The sequence below is a fragment of the Bombina bombina genome, chromosome 3 (genome assembly GCF_027579735.1).
Source record: "Bombina bombina isolate aBomBom1 chromosome 3, aBomBom1.pri, whole genome shotgun sequence".
Taxonomy (NCBI): Eukaryota; Metazoa; Chordata; class Amphibia; order Anura; family Bombinatoridae; genus Bombina; species Bombina bombina.
In genome coordinates, this window is record NC_069501.1 from 235,006,057 (window position 1) to 235,020,070 (window position 14,014).

General features: G+C 36.9%; 1 protein-coding gene across 1 annotated transcript in view; it reads right to left on the reverse strand.

Annotated features, from left to right (window-relative positions):
• LOC128651575 (solute carrier family 13 member 2-like) overlaps nt 1–14,014 on the reverse strand; it is a 103,322-nt gene that overhangs the window by 18,133 nt on the left and 71,175 nt on the right. Inside the window, exon 9 of the mRNA XM_053704592.1 lies at nt 698–819. Coding sequence (XP_053560567.1) covers nt 698–819 — 122 coding nt within the window. The remainder of the gene's footprint in view (nt 1–697; nt 820–14,014) is intronic.

Consider the following 14,014-nt stretch of genomic DNA (forward strand, 5'->3'; position numbering starts at 1 on the left):
CCTTAAAGGGATACCCAATTTTTTTATTTAATGATTCAGAAAGAGAAGGCAAACAACTTTTTAGTTTACTCCTATTATCAATTTTTCTTTGTTCTCTTGGTATCTTTATTTGAAAAAGCAGAAATGTACGCTTACAAGCCAACCTATTGTTGGTTCAGCACCTGTGTACTACTTGCTGATTGGTGGCTTAATGCAGCCACCAATCAGCAAGGGCTATCCAGGGTGCTAAACCAAAGATGGGCCGGCTTGTAAGCTTTCATTCATTCATTTCATTTCATTTAAATAAAGATACCAAGAGAACAAAGAAAAATTGATAATAGGAGCAAATTAGAAAGTTGATTAAAATTGCCTTCTCTGTCTGAATCAGGAAAGAAAAAAATACGGGTTTTGTCTCTCTTTAATAAACCAGTGCCTACAGTTAAGCACACTAAGCATCTAGATTTTGTCAACATCCAATAGGAATCACTGTTTTTCTCTATCACACTCAATAACATTTCCTCCATTAACATTTCTCAGTTTTCTTATTGTTTACCTTTTTCTCCTCTTTATTTTCCCCAAAAAATGTCATTCTCCTCTGTGTTTCCATTTATCCATCTGCTCTTTATTTCTGTAGCTCTTCCCTCCACATTCCTACCTTGGTTTCTTCCTATGACAACTGGCCAAATACTCTACATTTACATCAACACCAGTCATTTACCTCACTGCCCTTAGCCAGAGCAAAGCCTCCTCCTAGCAGGATCACAATGTTCCAAGGCATCTTCTGGTTCACTGTTTTCCAGTCTAGCAGAGGTGGAGGCACGTACACCTTTGGCATTTTCCCTGGAGTAAAAAAAAATAATATATTTTATATATATATATATATATATATATATATATATATATATATATATATATAGTGAGGTTTTAATGTTATGTTGTGCCTAAGGTATAAGGTGTTTATAAATTAAACGTTTCATCTCAACACATGCCAATAACACACTCACCAAATATTCTGCTCCATGGATCTTGTAAACCATTCTTCCTATTTAACACTTTAAAACCCTGAACAATTTATTCAATATATTTTCTCATTTGGTTTATGTATACCCCAAAAAACATTCTGGCATTTATATCATTTGCCCTACATATTCATTAAGCTCATCTTGATAGACTAAAGCACATTAAACACTCAGAAACAGGTCTCAGAGATTCTGAATTCTGAGTCCTAGAACATTATCTAGACATACTTACTCAGCTAGATAATGAGTTTTGAACGCTATAGGGAAATTAATGACCGCAACATTTTCGGTGTTATTTCACCTCCCTATAGCGCTGCTATTACAAGTTTTTAAAAAGCAGGCTTGCGTGGGCGATATGGTTGTGTTGAGCTCCATACCGCACCAAAATCAAGCGCTGCTTTGACGTGCTCGTGCACGATTTCCCATAGACATCAATGGGAAGAGCCGGCAAAAAAAAGGCTAACACCTGCGATCGCAGAAACAAAAGCTCCGTAACGCAGCCCCATTGATGTCTATGGGGAAATAAAAAGTTATGTTTAAACCTAACACTCTAACATAAACCCCAAATCTAAACACCCCTAATCTGCTGCCCCTAACATTGCCGCCACCTACATTACAGTTATTAACCCCTAATCTGCCACCCCCGATATCGCCGCCACCTACATTACAGTTATTAACCCCTAATCTGCCGACCCCGATATTGCCGCAATCAGCCAATAGGATGAAAGCTCAATCCTATTAGCTGATTGGGAATTTTTTCCCCTTTAATTCCTATTGGCTGATAGAAATCTTTCAGCCAATAGGAATGTAAGGGACGCCATCTTTGATGACGTCACTTAAAGGGAACCTTCAGTTTACGGCGACGACCATAAGAAGAGGATGCTCCGCGCCGGATGTCTTGAAGATGGACCCGCTACGAGCCGGATGGATGAAGATAGAAGATGCCGTCTGGATGAAGAGCTCTTCTCACTTGGATGGGGACTTTCCGGCTGGATGAAGATCGAAGAGGCCACATGGATTAAGACTTCTTGCCCCTTGGATGAGGACTTCGCCGGCTGGATGAGGATGGATGTCCGGACTTCGATAACTGTAAGTGAATCGCTGGGGGTTGGTGTTATGTTTTTTTAAGGTTTTTCTTTTAGGTTAGGGTTTTGGGCAATGTAAAAGAGCTAAATGCCCTTTTAAGGGCAATGCCCATCCAAATGCCCTTTTCAGGGAAAAGTTTAGCTTAGGTTTATTTAGATAGGTTTTTATTTGGGGGGTTTGGTTGGGTGGGTGGTGGGTTTTACTGTTGGGGGGGTGTTTGCATTTTTTATTACAGGTAAAAGAGCTGATTTCTTTGGGGCAATGCCCCGCAGAAGGCCCTTTTATGGGCTATTGGCAGTTTAGTTTAGGCTATGGGTTTTTTATTTGAGGGGGGGGGGGCTTTTTTATTTTAATAGGGCTATTAGATTAGGAGTAATTCGTTTTTATTTTTGATAATGTGTTTTTTTATTTTTTGTAATTTAGGTTTTTTTTTTGTAAGTTAGTAAATTGTATTTTTTTTTTTTTTATTTAGTTTTAAATAGGAATTATTTAGTTAATAATTGTAAGGATTATTTAGATTTATTTTAATTATATTTAAGTTAGGGGGTGTTAGTGTTAGGGTTATGTTAGGGTTAGATTTAGGGTTAGGGTTACGTTAGGGTTAGGATGAGGGGTTAATATATTTATGTAGAGTTAGTGATGTGGGAGGTCAGAGGTTAGGGGTCAATAATTTATTTTAGTATATTTCGTTGTTGGGGGCTTGCGGTTTAGTGGTTAATAGGTTTATTATAGCGGCAGTGTGGGCGGACAGCAGATTAGGGGTTAATAATCTTTAAATAGTGTTTGCAATGCGGGAGGGTGGCGTTTAGGGGTTAATAGGTTTATTATAGTGTAGACGATGTCGGGGACCAGCGGAATAGGGGTTAATAAAAATGTTTAGTGGCGGCGATGTCCGGAATGGCAGATTAGGGGTTAATAAATTTTTTCAGTGGCAGCGATGTCCGGAGCGGCAGATTAGGGGTTAATAATTTTATTATAGTATTTGCGATGCGGGAGGGCCTCGGTTTAAGGGTTAATAGGTAGTTTATGGGTGTTAGTGTACTTTTTAACACTTTAGTTATGAGTTTTATGGTACAGCTTTGTAACGTAAAACTCATAACTACTGACTTTAGATGGCGGTACAGATCTTGTGTACCGCTCACTTTTTGGCCTCCCAGGCAAACTCGTAATGCCGGCACTATGGGAGTCCCATTTTTTAAAAGTGCGGTACTGACATTGCATAACGGCCAAAAAGGTGTGCGGTACACCTATACCTACAAGACTTGTAATAGCGGCGTTAGGGAAAAAAACTGCGTTATGAAGCATAACAATGCTTTTTCACTCATAACGCAAAACTCGTAATCTAGCTGACTATTAAGCAGTATATAAAAATCTCAAGGTGTTATTCACATATTCTGATTTCATGAAATTGGATGCGGCCCACCTGCCGCAATGCTGGGCAGACAGGATCCTAGAACCTTGTCCTCCAACAGCATGTTAAATGAAAGCCATATTTTTTTACCTTCCTAAAGTATAAACCCTAAAAAATGCCAGGTGGTTTATCTCTAATTTAGGACTTGATTATCTAAAGTTCTCCGCTCAGGTGAGATTAGCTATGAGCTAGTCTCGTCAGTACTACAAAGTCTCTGAAAGAATTTTAAAAAGGCAAATTTCAGCCTGAGAGCTGTTCATATTGCTATTGTGGGTTCTGGATGCAAAGGAGAGACGCCTACATTACAATATAGGGGCCGAATTATCAAAGTGCGAGGGGACATTATCCGCAGCACATTGATAAATGCTGACAGCATACGCTGTTGGCATTTATCATTGCACAAGCATTTCTTGTTAAATGCTTGTGCAATGCAGCCCCCTGCAATTTCAGGGGGTCTCAATCAACCCAATTGTATCCAATCAGGCCGATTGCTGTCCACCACCTCAGAGGTGGTGAACGAGTTAAAGAGCCGCGGTCTTAAGACCGCTGTTTCTTAACTCCTGAAACAGATGCATATGGATGCATTCAGGCCTTGATAAATCGGCCCCATAAAGTTCAAAAACAGCTCCCAAATATTTTGAGCCTGATGATCTAAACTTCGCCAGATCAAATGTGGTTTATCACACTGACCCTCGCAGGGGCTAATATGGTGGAATTATCTTTAAAAAGGGGCAGTCCCGGGGGGGGGGGGGGCGGAGCCAACTGCTAAGGGAACAAGACGTGTTTCTGAGGAGCTCCTGGCTCCAATTTTATTAAAAGAAGAATTACTGCATATCTCTACCTTTAAGATGCTTGGGACAGATTCCTAACATAAACATATGTGCTTGAAAGGAGCCTGGGAAATCAGCTGGCCATATCTTGATCTGTTAGTTTGATAGTGCTAAAACCATGAAGAAAGCCTCAGCCATGTGGGAGTCTGAGATGGCTCAGATCCTCTATAACCATTTTCATAGCCTAACGCTGGTTTTGTACGAGGCTTTTGCTGACACGGCAGCACAAAATACTACATCTATACAAGTAGGTACATCTTGTACAGATCTTTATTATGGAACTATCAAAGTTTGTGCGTACAATGGAGGATGTGCGGATGAATCTATCACCCATACTGGGTGTGGCCTTATCAGTTCCCCTTGGCAAGATGACTCTATCTCTAACCGCAATACATTTTTGCACCACACGCTATGCTGTATAGGGAAGGATGAAGATCAGAGCAACCCTGATGTGAAGGGCTCTGTAATGCAGCTCACAATGTTGATCGGTACCCCTTCTGATGTCTTGGGGAGCAAGAGAGAGCAGAGGCGATATTGCGATATTGATGTAGGGGTCCCAATACAACTTCCTACGAGCAACGGTACCTGTATCATTATGGTTCTGACTGCCAAAGGGGATATTGATCCCCAGTTGATGTCGCAGTGCTCTTCCTATATCTCATGTTTTCTAATTGTAATGGAGGCGTTCCGGAGCCGTGAGAGACTGGCTCCTATGCCTAAAATCGGAATAGGCTAAATTTCCCTTGTCAAAATGCACAGACCTCAGAGTCGGAGTAAGACTGGCAATGTGAGATGTTAAAAGATATTCAGCTACCCATTGTATCTCATAACGAGACCTTTTTGCTGGAGGTATATGGTAATCCAGGGATATGAACTTCCTTAGGACAATATTGGTATAGTTTTGATAGTTACTCCTACTACTGTTTATTACAGTTAATGGACTGCTAATGTTTGTATGCTCAGAATAGGTGTATTTTATGCTTCTTTGATGACCATTTTAGACAAGACCCAATAGAAATCCTTTGTCTGTGATATATATATATATATATATATATATATATGCCCAGCACTCCTAAAGACTTTGCTATGTTTTGTATATAACTTTGATTTACTTTTGATTTACTATCTCCTAACAAATTTGAAGTATAGAGTACTAATGAGACATGTATATTTGCTCAATAGGGGTGGTTGTCTCTTATTCACACACCCACATTTATTTTTTATATTATCTACTACTCAGGCTCAGGTTTAATGTTTAACACTATTATGTGTATGATAACCATCCATAAGAAGACTTAGACATGTTAGTTTTATTAGTTGTTGATATTTAATATGTTAAATACAGGTCCTCTATTAGCCAATTTATAGGGAGATAATTTTGGATCCAGAGCTTGTGCACTATTATTCACCTAGGTTTCTCCTTGGGTAATATATCACATGGCGATTTTTTATGCTCTTGATTTCTGCCTGAGTTAGGAAAGCCTCTAACCATAGTCAGATCCTTTTAGTACTTTGATATTTGGGGAATTTATATGAAAAAATTGTTAGGTGTTCCTAGCCTACTCAATGATTTTTCACCTAGAGAGGTAATATAGCCACCCTCCAGAGTTAGGTACTTATATGCTATGAAAAGGGTGCGAGTGGGGCAGCACTCTCTTTTGGGGTATGCATGTACTTACTGTATCATTTTTCTTAATAGTTAAGGACATCTGTTTCTTTGTATTTACCTATTGCTGGGTATAGGGCCCCTACCCGGCTGATGGGAGTTGGCTGTAATAATTTAGATGTTTTTATGCTTCTCTTTGAAATTTTGTAAGTTATATTGCTCCACTATGTTATAGAAACGGTTACAAACTTAGGTTGAAAGCATTTATGTTTAGATTTTAATTAGGCAGTGAATGCTAAGATTTCAGATATGACAGGTAAGCTACAAGGGTCTCCTGCAGTTTAATATTTTTTCTTTTTACTATTAGCTAAATAGTGCTATCTTATAAGTCCACATGTAGACTTTTATATGAACTTATATACTACTCTCCTCTATATCCCATTGGTTTGTCTCAACATGAGAACATCTATACAGTAGTTATATACTCAAAGGCTCTTGTTCCCAATTACAAAAAATTATGATTATTCTATGCCTCTCCCCCTCCCCAACCTTTAATAAATTTTGGCATTGATGATTAAGTCCAAAATGTTTTTGCGCGGTTTCCCTTGAAAAATACCGCTTACACAATCTTTTTTTCCCCCCAAGGTCAAGAATCCTTTATATGCTACAACATAAGTACACGGAAATGTGTTAACATATGGAAAGCATACAGCATAGATTTTGATAGCATTTTATAACCAAATACCCAAGCTTGTATGGCTCTTATATGTTCTCTTATACCTTAATAGCCCATGTATTAAGATCCGCAGTTTACTGTTTATTTCTTTCACTATTATAGGTATTAATGAAGCATTCCTTATCTTCATTTATGTTGAGTAATAAGTTATATATGACCACAACATTTGAAAATGTGAATTTCCTTGCATGTATACTCAAATTTTTCAGTGACACAAAGGATTCTCTTAGTATTTTTTCTGTTACAGAATAAGATTTATGTCTATAGAATGTTTCAACGCAAAACAAAATTTGGTATTTTTTCTGTTACACAATAAGATTTATGTCTATAGAATGTTTCAACGCAAAACAAAATTTGAAAAAAATGAGGTTTCTTTTATGTATATTCAAACTTCTCTGGGATGCTATGGATATGACTATACCCTTAACAGTATATTTGATATGCCTTTTTTCTATGTATTAGTGCACCTTTTGAAACATAATATGCATGTTGTATCCTGTTTTCAATTTCAACCTCAATAAAAAATTATTTAAAAAAATAAAAATAAAAAGGGGCAGTCCCGCGAGTGGCAAGATGTTTCCAACTGAAATGAATGGAGCTCGCTGGTAATAGAAACTTCATTGTGTAGGGCGAAGATAGCAGTGAGCAGGGGGTGCATTTTAAAAATGAAATCCTGCAGCCAATATAAATCACATTACAATGCTTAATGCGTATAGCATCTTTCAATTGTATGAATGTGTTTTTCTATTAGGGTATTAGGTATTTTGCGTATTTTCTCATAACTGCACCATCTTTTTATTTGAGAGAAAAAAAAGTGAGAACTGCAGGGCGGAAATGTTTAGATAATTACGTTTTATACACGCCCATGTTCATACCACTTTACTATAAAACAACGTTTTGTATTTTTGCACATACAGTGTACTTAAACTACGATTTCGATGTGCATATTTAATACAAATTATAAAATAAGATGTCTAGTGAACAATTTTTTTTACTATTTTTTCCTGCATATTTTTGTGTGCGTGGTTCACTTATTTGTTTTGTGTGATTTTTAAATTGCAATTTTAATTGTGAAGTTTTGTAATCTGTTCATCTCCTTCCCATACGAAAATGCAGTATACTCCCCTTAGCGAGACACCCAAAAGCAACCCATAAGCTCAGCATGCTGTGACTCAACACAGGAAGACAACAATTAAAATTATTTTTAGTCAGATGTGATTTTTCTTAGCAAGTTGTTTGCATGATTGTTTGGCAGATGCAGTAGATTTTATTATGTATATAAAAACACCCTGAGTATAACTTATCATACAATTATCATTCTATTTATAAGCATACAGGAATAAAAAGGAGACCTGAAAAAATTGAAGACCAGCCTTATTTTCTGCTATGTCTGTAGAATGATGTACACACCCTATTTTCCTCCCAGGGATTACAGGGATACTCCTTCCCCAATATTTTTTTTCAGAATTAAATTATATTAGTTTGCAATAAAAAATGACATATTGTTGATAAATAGGCAACCTACAACCCAATTTCTTCAATGACTTTCAGAGTGTGAAAATGATTATCCATAATCTGATCCAGACAAGAAACTCAAAACAGTGTGTCTTAGAACATGACTTGACTAGACACTAATAATCATTCAAATGAGGGCTACTAAAGTGGTACATGGTCTAGTAAATAAAATTTACATGGAAATACTTTGTGTCCCACTCCCTAATTCATATAGTTCAGAGGAGAAAAGAAAAGAGGTGATACAGCTGAATCGCCTAAGCAGCAGCACCACCCCAGCTGCTGCAGCCCACCAGGAAATCTCCTGGTGTTCCGGTAGGTCAATCTGGCCTTGTAAGCAGAGTTAAAAAATATGTGAATTTTCCAGCCACTAAAATAAACTACTTTTGGCTGAACGTCTATAAATGCTGAGAGAATATATATTTAATAGGGAATAACTCCACTTTGGTTTTACATAGATTGTTTTTATAAACATGTCTAATGTTTTACACCATTTGATAAATAAAACTGTATTTTGCCGGCATAGCCAGTATATTTAAGGTTGAAATCAATATAGATAATAAAGAATAATTATAGAAATAAAGACCAGTGTGCTGGAATTTAATTTGAAACAAATAATTGTTTAAAATCGTTTTTAGCAACCTCTACCATCTAATTATTTATGCAAATATATGCTAATTAGCATGGACAGTTTTTACACAAGACAGGCTTAACCCAAGTGTCAGCAACCTTGGCACCCAGATGTTTTGGAACTACATTTCCCATGATGCTCAGACACTCTTTAGGCTGGCTGAATATTATGGAAAATGCAGCTCCAAAACCCTATCTCATCTTCTGTTTGTGGTAGAGAATTTAAAGGAGGGGAGATTGCCTTTCATATATCCCTCTAGCACAAAATGGGAGGAGATATGGGGAGAGATAGGGGCTCTGTTAGAGATGCCCTCCCCCACATAGAACCAGCACATTTAAGTGCATTTGCATGTATGACCCCTCATGTGAAAGAGGGAATTGCACTCTGTTAAATAAGACGTCACAGCCCCCTCTAAATTTTAGTTAGTCACCATTAGAGTTGGTAAAGACAAACTTTAATTATGCCTGGGATAAGACTAAGAGGCCCATTTCCGTGAACTCAAGTTATGGAGCAGCAAATCTGCAGCTGCTGGTGCAAAGCGTATTGCTCTCCGCATTCAGCAATGTCTGTCAGACCTGATCCGCACTGTCGTATCAGACCCGACAGACATTTGATAAATAGGCATCTTAGGCTATCCTACAGACCATTTAGACTTACATTTTTATGTAAATATGAGCAGACTTGGGCCTATGGTTCTTATCTGCCTTCAAAATCTATATTTCTATGTTGTAGGAAAGGTTTAAACTCAAGCTCTGCATATTGAAAAATGTTTTACTTAAAGGGTCAAAATTAAACTTTCATGATTCAGATAGAGCACACAATTTTAAACAACTTTCCAATTTGCTTACATTACTTAAATGTGCACAATCTTTTTATATGCACACTTTCTGAAGTACCAGCTCCTATTGAGCATATGCAAGATTCACAGGATATATGTATATGCATTTTTTGATTGGCTGATAGCTGTCACATGATGAATTAGGAAGGGAAATTTAATTAACCACTTGTCAGAGAAAAATCTACTGCTATGTACTTTTGCATTGTCTTTTTAGTATATGTGTATTGTTTATGCTATTCTGATGTGCTGAGAGGTCCTTTAACTCCACTAATTGACACATTTAGCAGAAAATGCAAATTCACTATGCTACTACACTTTGTACCACAGCAAAGTATATGAATGTGCACTTAATAAAAGTACAATTGTCTATTAACATGGGAAATTTATTGTTTCTTGTTAAAGGTTATCTTGCAGCTTTATCGAAAGTAAGACATTACATCTCTCTCGTGTGATAACATATCTATTTGGTAAGCACTTGTTATCAGCACAGCTCATGACATACCTCTTTTATTGACTGTTATAAGATAGGATTGATAAGAGATTTATGTAATAAATTGATACAAGTTCTGCCAGCTAAGGACACATAGGGCTAGATTTATTAAGCCCTTACGGCAGCAAGTTCTCTCAAGAACTTGCTCGCCGTCATTTATCAAGCAGCGGTCACCAGACCGCTGCTTCCCGAGCCTCTTCGCCACCTCTATTCTGGCGAAATTCAATCTCCTCGGTCTAGTCAGACCGAGGAGATTGACAGCTCCTGCCCGCGCGTGATTGGCTGTGCGCGGGCAGGGGGCGGGATTGCACGCAAGCGCAAAATTGCGCTCGTGTGCAATGCCGAATACCTGCGGGTATTTTCGCCCCGCCACAGGCTAGCTGAGGCGTACAGGGGCACGTATACGCGCCCCTGTACGCCTCAGCTTTAATAAATCTAGCCCATAATAGAATGTGTGAGAAATTCTCATTACTGGACATGTTGATTACTAGGGATATTATCAGTGATGGAAGCTGGCTCAAAATGCACATGAATAGACACAATTTTCCAATACATGTTTATTTGCAAAAATTGCTTCAGTAAAATTTTGAGTTCCAGTGACAGTTTTTAAAATCTACTAAGAATTTGAACATATCCTTTATCCAAATATAAAGGACAATTTTTAAAATTTTCTTTTATGTTTTAAAAATAGCATGCAATTTTAAACAACTTTCCAATTTTGCTTCAGTATCATAATATCCTTTGTTTAAAAGCATATCTAAATATGCTCAGTAGCTGCTGATTGGTGGCTGCACATAAATGCCATGTGTAGTGCTATTTCTTCAACAAAGGATATCTAAAGAATGAAGCAAATTAGATAATAGAAGTAAATTGTAATGTTGTTTAAAACTGTATTCTCTTTTTGAATCATGAAAGAAAAATCTTTGGTTTCGTGTTCCTTTAATATTATACCCCATATGTAATATGTTGTTTATTCTACAGTTTCCTCATACAGAAAATATTAAATAAATTATAATATAATAAGGCTAAGAACAGTGCTGCATTTGCTAATAATATATGTTATTAGTTCATTTTTAAAGGTATACCATGCTTTAAACTCTCTATATTATATTAACTAGACATGTACGTTTTGTTTCGTTCCAAACCGAAATTTGGACGAATTTGTCAAATTCGGAGATTCAAATATATTTGAATTTCCGAATTACCCTATCAACAAAAGTAAACTAATCCGAATGCATTTTTAATGAATTAATCCAAATTAGTTCAGATTTATTCGTTACATTCGAATGGCCATGGACTAATCACAATTCAGTATAAAAATTAAATTGAGTGAGATTTAGTGAGATAGAACAGTGAAATAATTCCATTTGTGTAACTTGGAACCATCTGAATCAACATAACACATACCGAACCTCCAAATCGACTCTGAAACGAATACATCCGAATTTATTCAAATCCGAATGAATCCGAAACGAATACATTCAAATGTATCCAAATTCAAATCGATCCGAAACGAAATTAGAAAAAAATCTGAATCGGTCCGAAACAAACCGAAATTAATTTTTACGCTGTGCACATGTCTAATATTAACCCTGTAATAAAGTGGTAGGCTTGTTTAGGTAACTTTGATGGAAACAGCAGAAAGCCCATGCTGCAATGTTAAGAGTAGAAATATAATCTTAGAATTCTGATTAGCTCTGCTGATGATCTTTGTTTAAAGTAATATTGTTTATTTCGATTGGAACCAATGTTCCAGACACCAAATGCCACATTCCATATGACCCTAAAGTCCAATGCAAAATAGATGGGAGCGAGAGATGCATGGTGTGAGAAAGAGGGCTTATGAGGGGTGATGATGCAGGACAAAATTGGACTAAAAGATGCTAAATAAACCTGTATATTTAACCCTGACAAAGAGCTCGCTTCCATTGAGTCGTTAAAAATGGAACCGTAAGCTACCGTAGTGGCGGACAGCTAAAAGTAATTTACGGCTCCATTTTAGTACCAGGTTTCCATTGAAATATTTTGCGCATTGCGTGCAGTTGCTCTTTTCGTGTAGCTGTAAGTTAACGTTGTGTTAACGCTTCCATCTGACGTCGGATTTCTTGAAAATCAATTAGTTGCTAAGGTAACCCAACCTTACGCTATAGAATTTACGTTTAATGTTCGTGCTCCTTACCTGTGATCACCTCTCAAGAAAAATAAAGATACACTTATTTATAAGACCTATTTTTAACAATAATCAAATACTATATTTTAATATAATTATATTTACCACTTCATAAATATAAGTAATATGTATTGCTGCCCTAGGCATAGATCTAGTTTGAATTATGTAGATATATGTTCTTGCATATATTATTATATTTAAATATATACTGATATTTCTATTAGAATATACGTTCAACTATTCCTATACATGAGACAACAATAAATATTACTTATAACAATTTATATTAAAACACTTAATGAAAATAGGTCTCAAAAAGCACAATTTTCCTCTTTTACACCTAGTTGAGCTGGGTGTAATATTTCTCAATGTATCGACAGCCTCCGATAGTGTAGTAACGGTTTGCACTTTCATTGGAAACCTGGTATAATTTATCTATTAACGGCTTCTATTACTTTCTATGGTACGCAAAGATTTTTGAGGTATAACGTGCCATTGGAAACAGTCGATAAACAAAATTGTTTCCAACAGCATATTTATCGGTTTGCGTGCACACGCAAACGGAATTACGGCTTAATGGAAGCGAGCCCAAAGAGGTTAAAACACATAATTATAGTGAAAGAAAAGAGAGGTAGGTTAGCGCAAAAAGAACTAAAACATAGAAATATAAGTAATGTGTTATATAAAAAACGTGATGTGTTATATAAAAAAAAATATATGCAATCAATATGATATATAAAACGTATATTATTAATACGGATATTACTTAATACAGATAAATCTCTAAAGTCACCGGTGTCTATAAAGCTTGTAGTCTCTAGATCTGTATGATCTTTATTGAAACTTCTTGATTAATCAGTATCCAGTTTGTTACAGCAGTGAGTATCAGCTTTGGTTAATTAGTATCCATTATGTTCCAGCTGTGAATATCCACTTTCATATGAACAAATGTCAACAGTTAATTATAATCTTGAAAAAAGCTGAGAGCCTAAAAAATACCCCTTATCTTTACATTTTTAAATATTTTTTTTTCTGTAGTGTAGTGTTTCCACCACCTCCCACATCCTGTTATCCTCAGTTAGGGATCCCCCCAACCCCCTTTTTCGGTAGTGTAGCTCACTTTACTTTTATTTTCTGTAGCGTAAGGCCCTCCCACTCCCTCCCCACACAGTGTCACGTCTGTAAGGATCAGGCATCTGCCCTCATATGGAACCAGAGCAGCAGATGCCTGGAGCTCAGGAACTCCAGCTCTTGGCTGTAACTTAACAGCGAGACTGCTGGAGCTTCCTGCAGCTCAGACGTATATACTGTATATGTCATGCGGTACGATAGGCAAAGTACCGCACATTGCACAACGTAAACGTCGCTTTGGATGAAGGGGTTAAAGCACTGACACTGGCAACAGTTTACAGCTGCTTATTTTTATTACATTGTAGCGGGTAATGCTAAGAATCAGGCTACCTTCTCTTCAGCAAACTCAGTGCACATTTTGTTTCTTGTGAAAATGATGTAATAGTGTAATTAATGTAATACAGGGAGTGCAGAATTATTAGGCAAATGAGTATTTTGACCACATCATCCTCTTTATGCATGTTGTCTTACTCCAAGCTGTATAGGCTCGAAAGCCTACTACCAATTAAGCATATTAGGTGATGTGCATCTCTGTAATGAGAAGGGGTGTGGTCTAATGACATCAACACCCTATA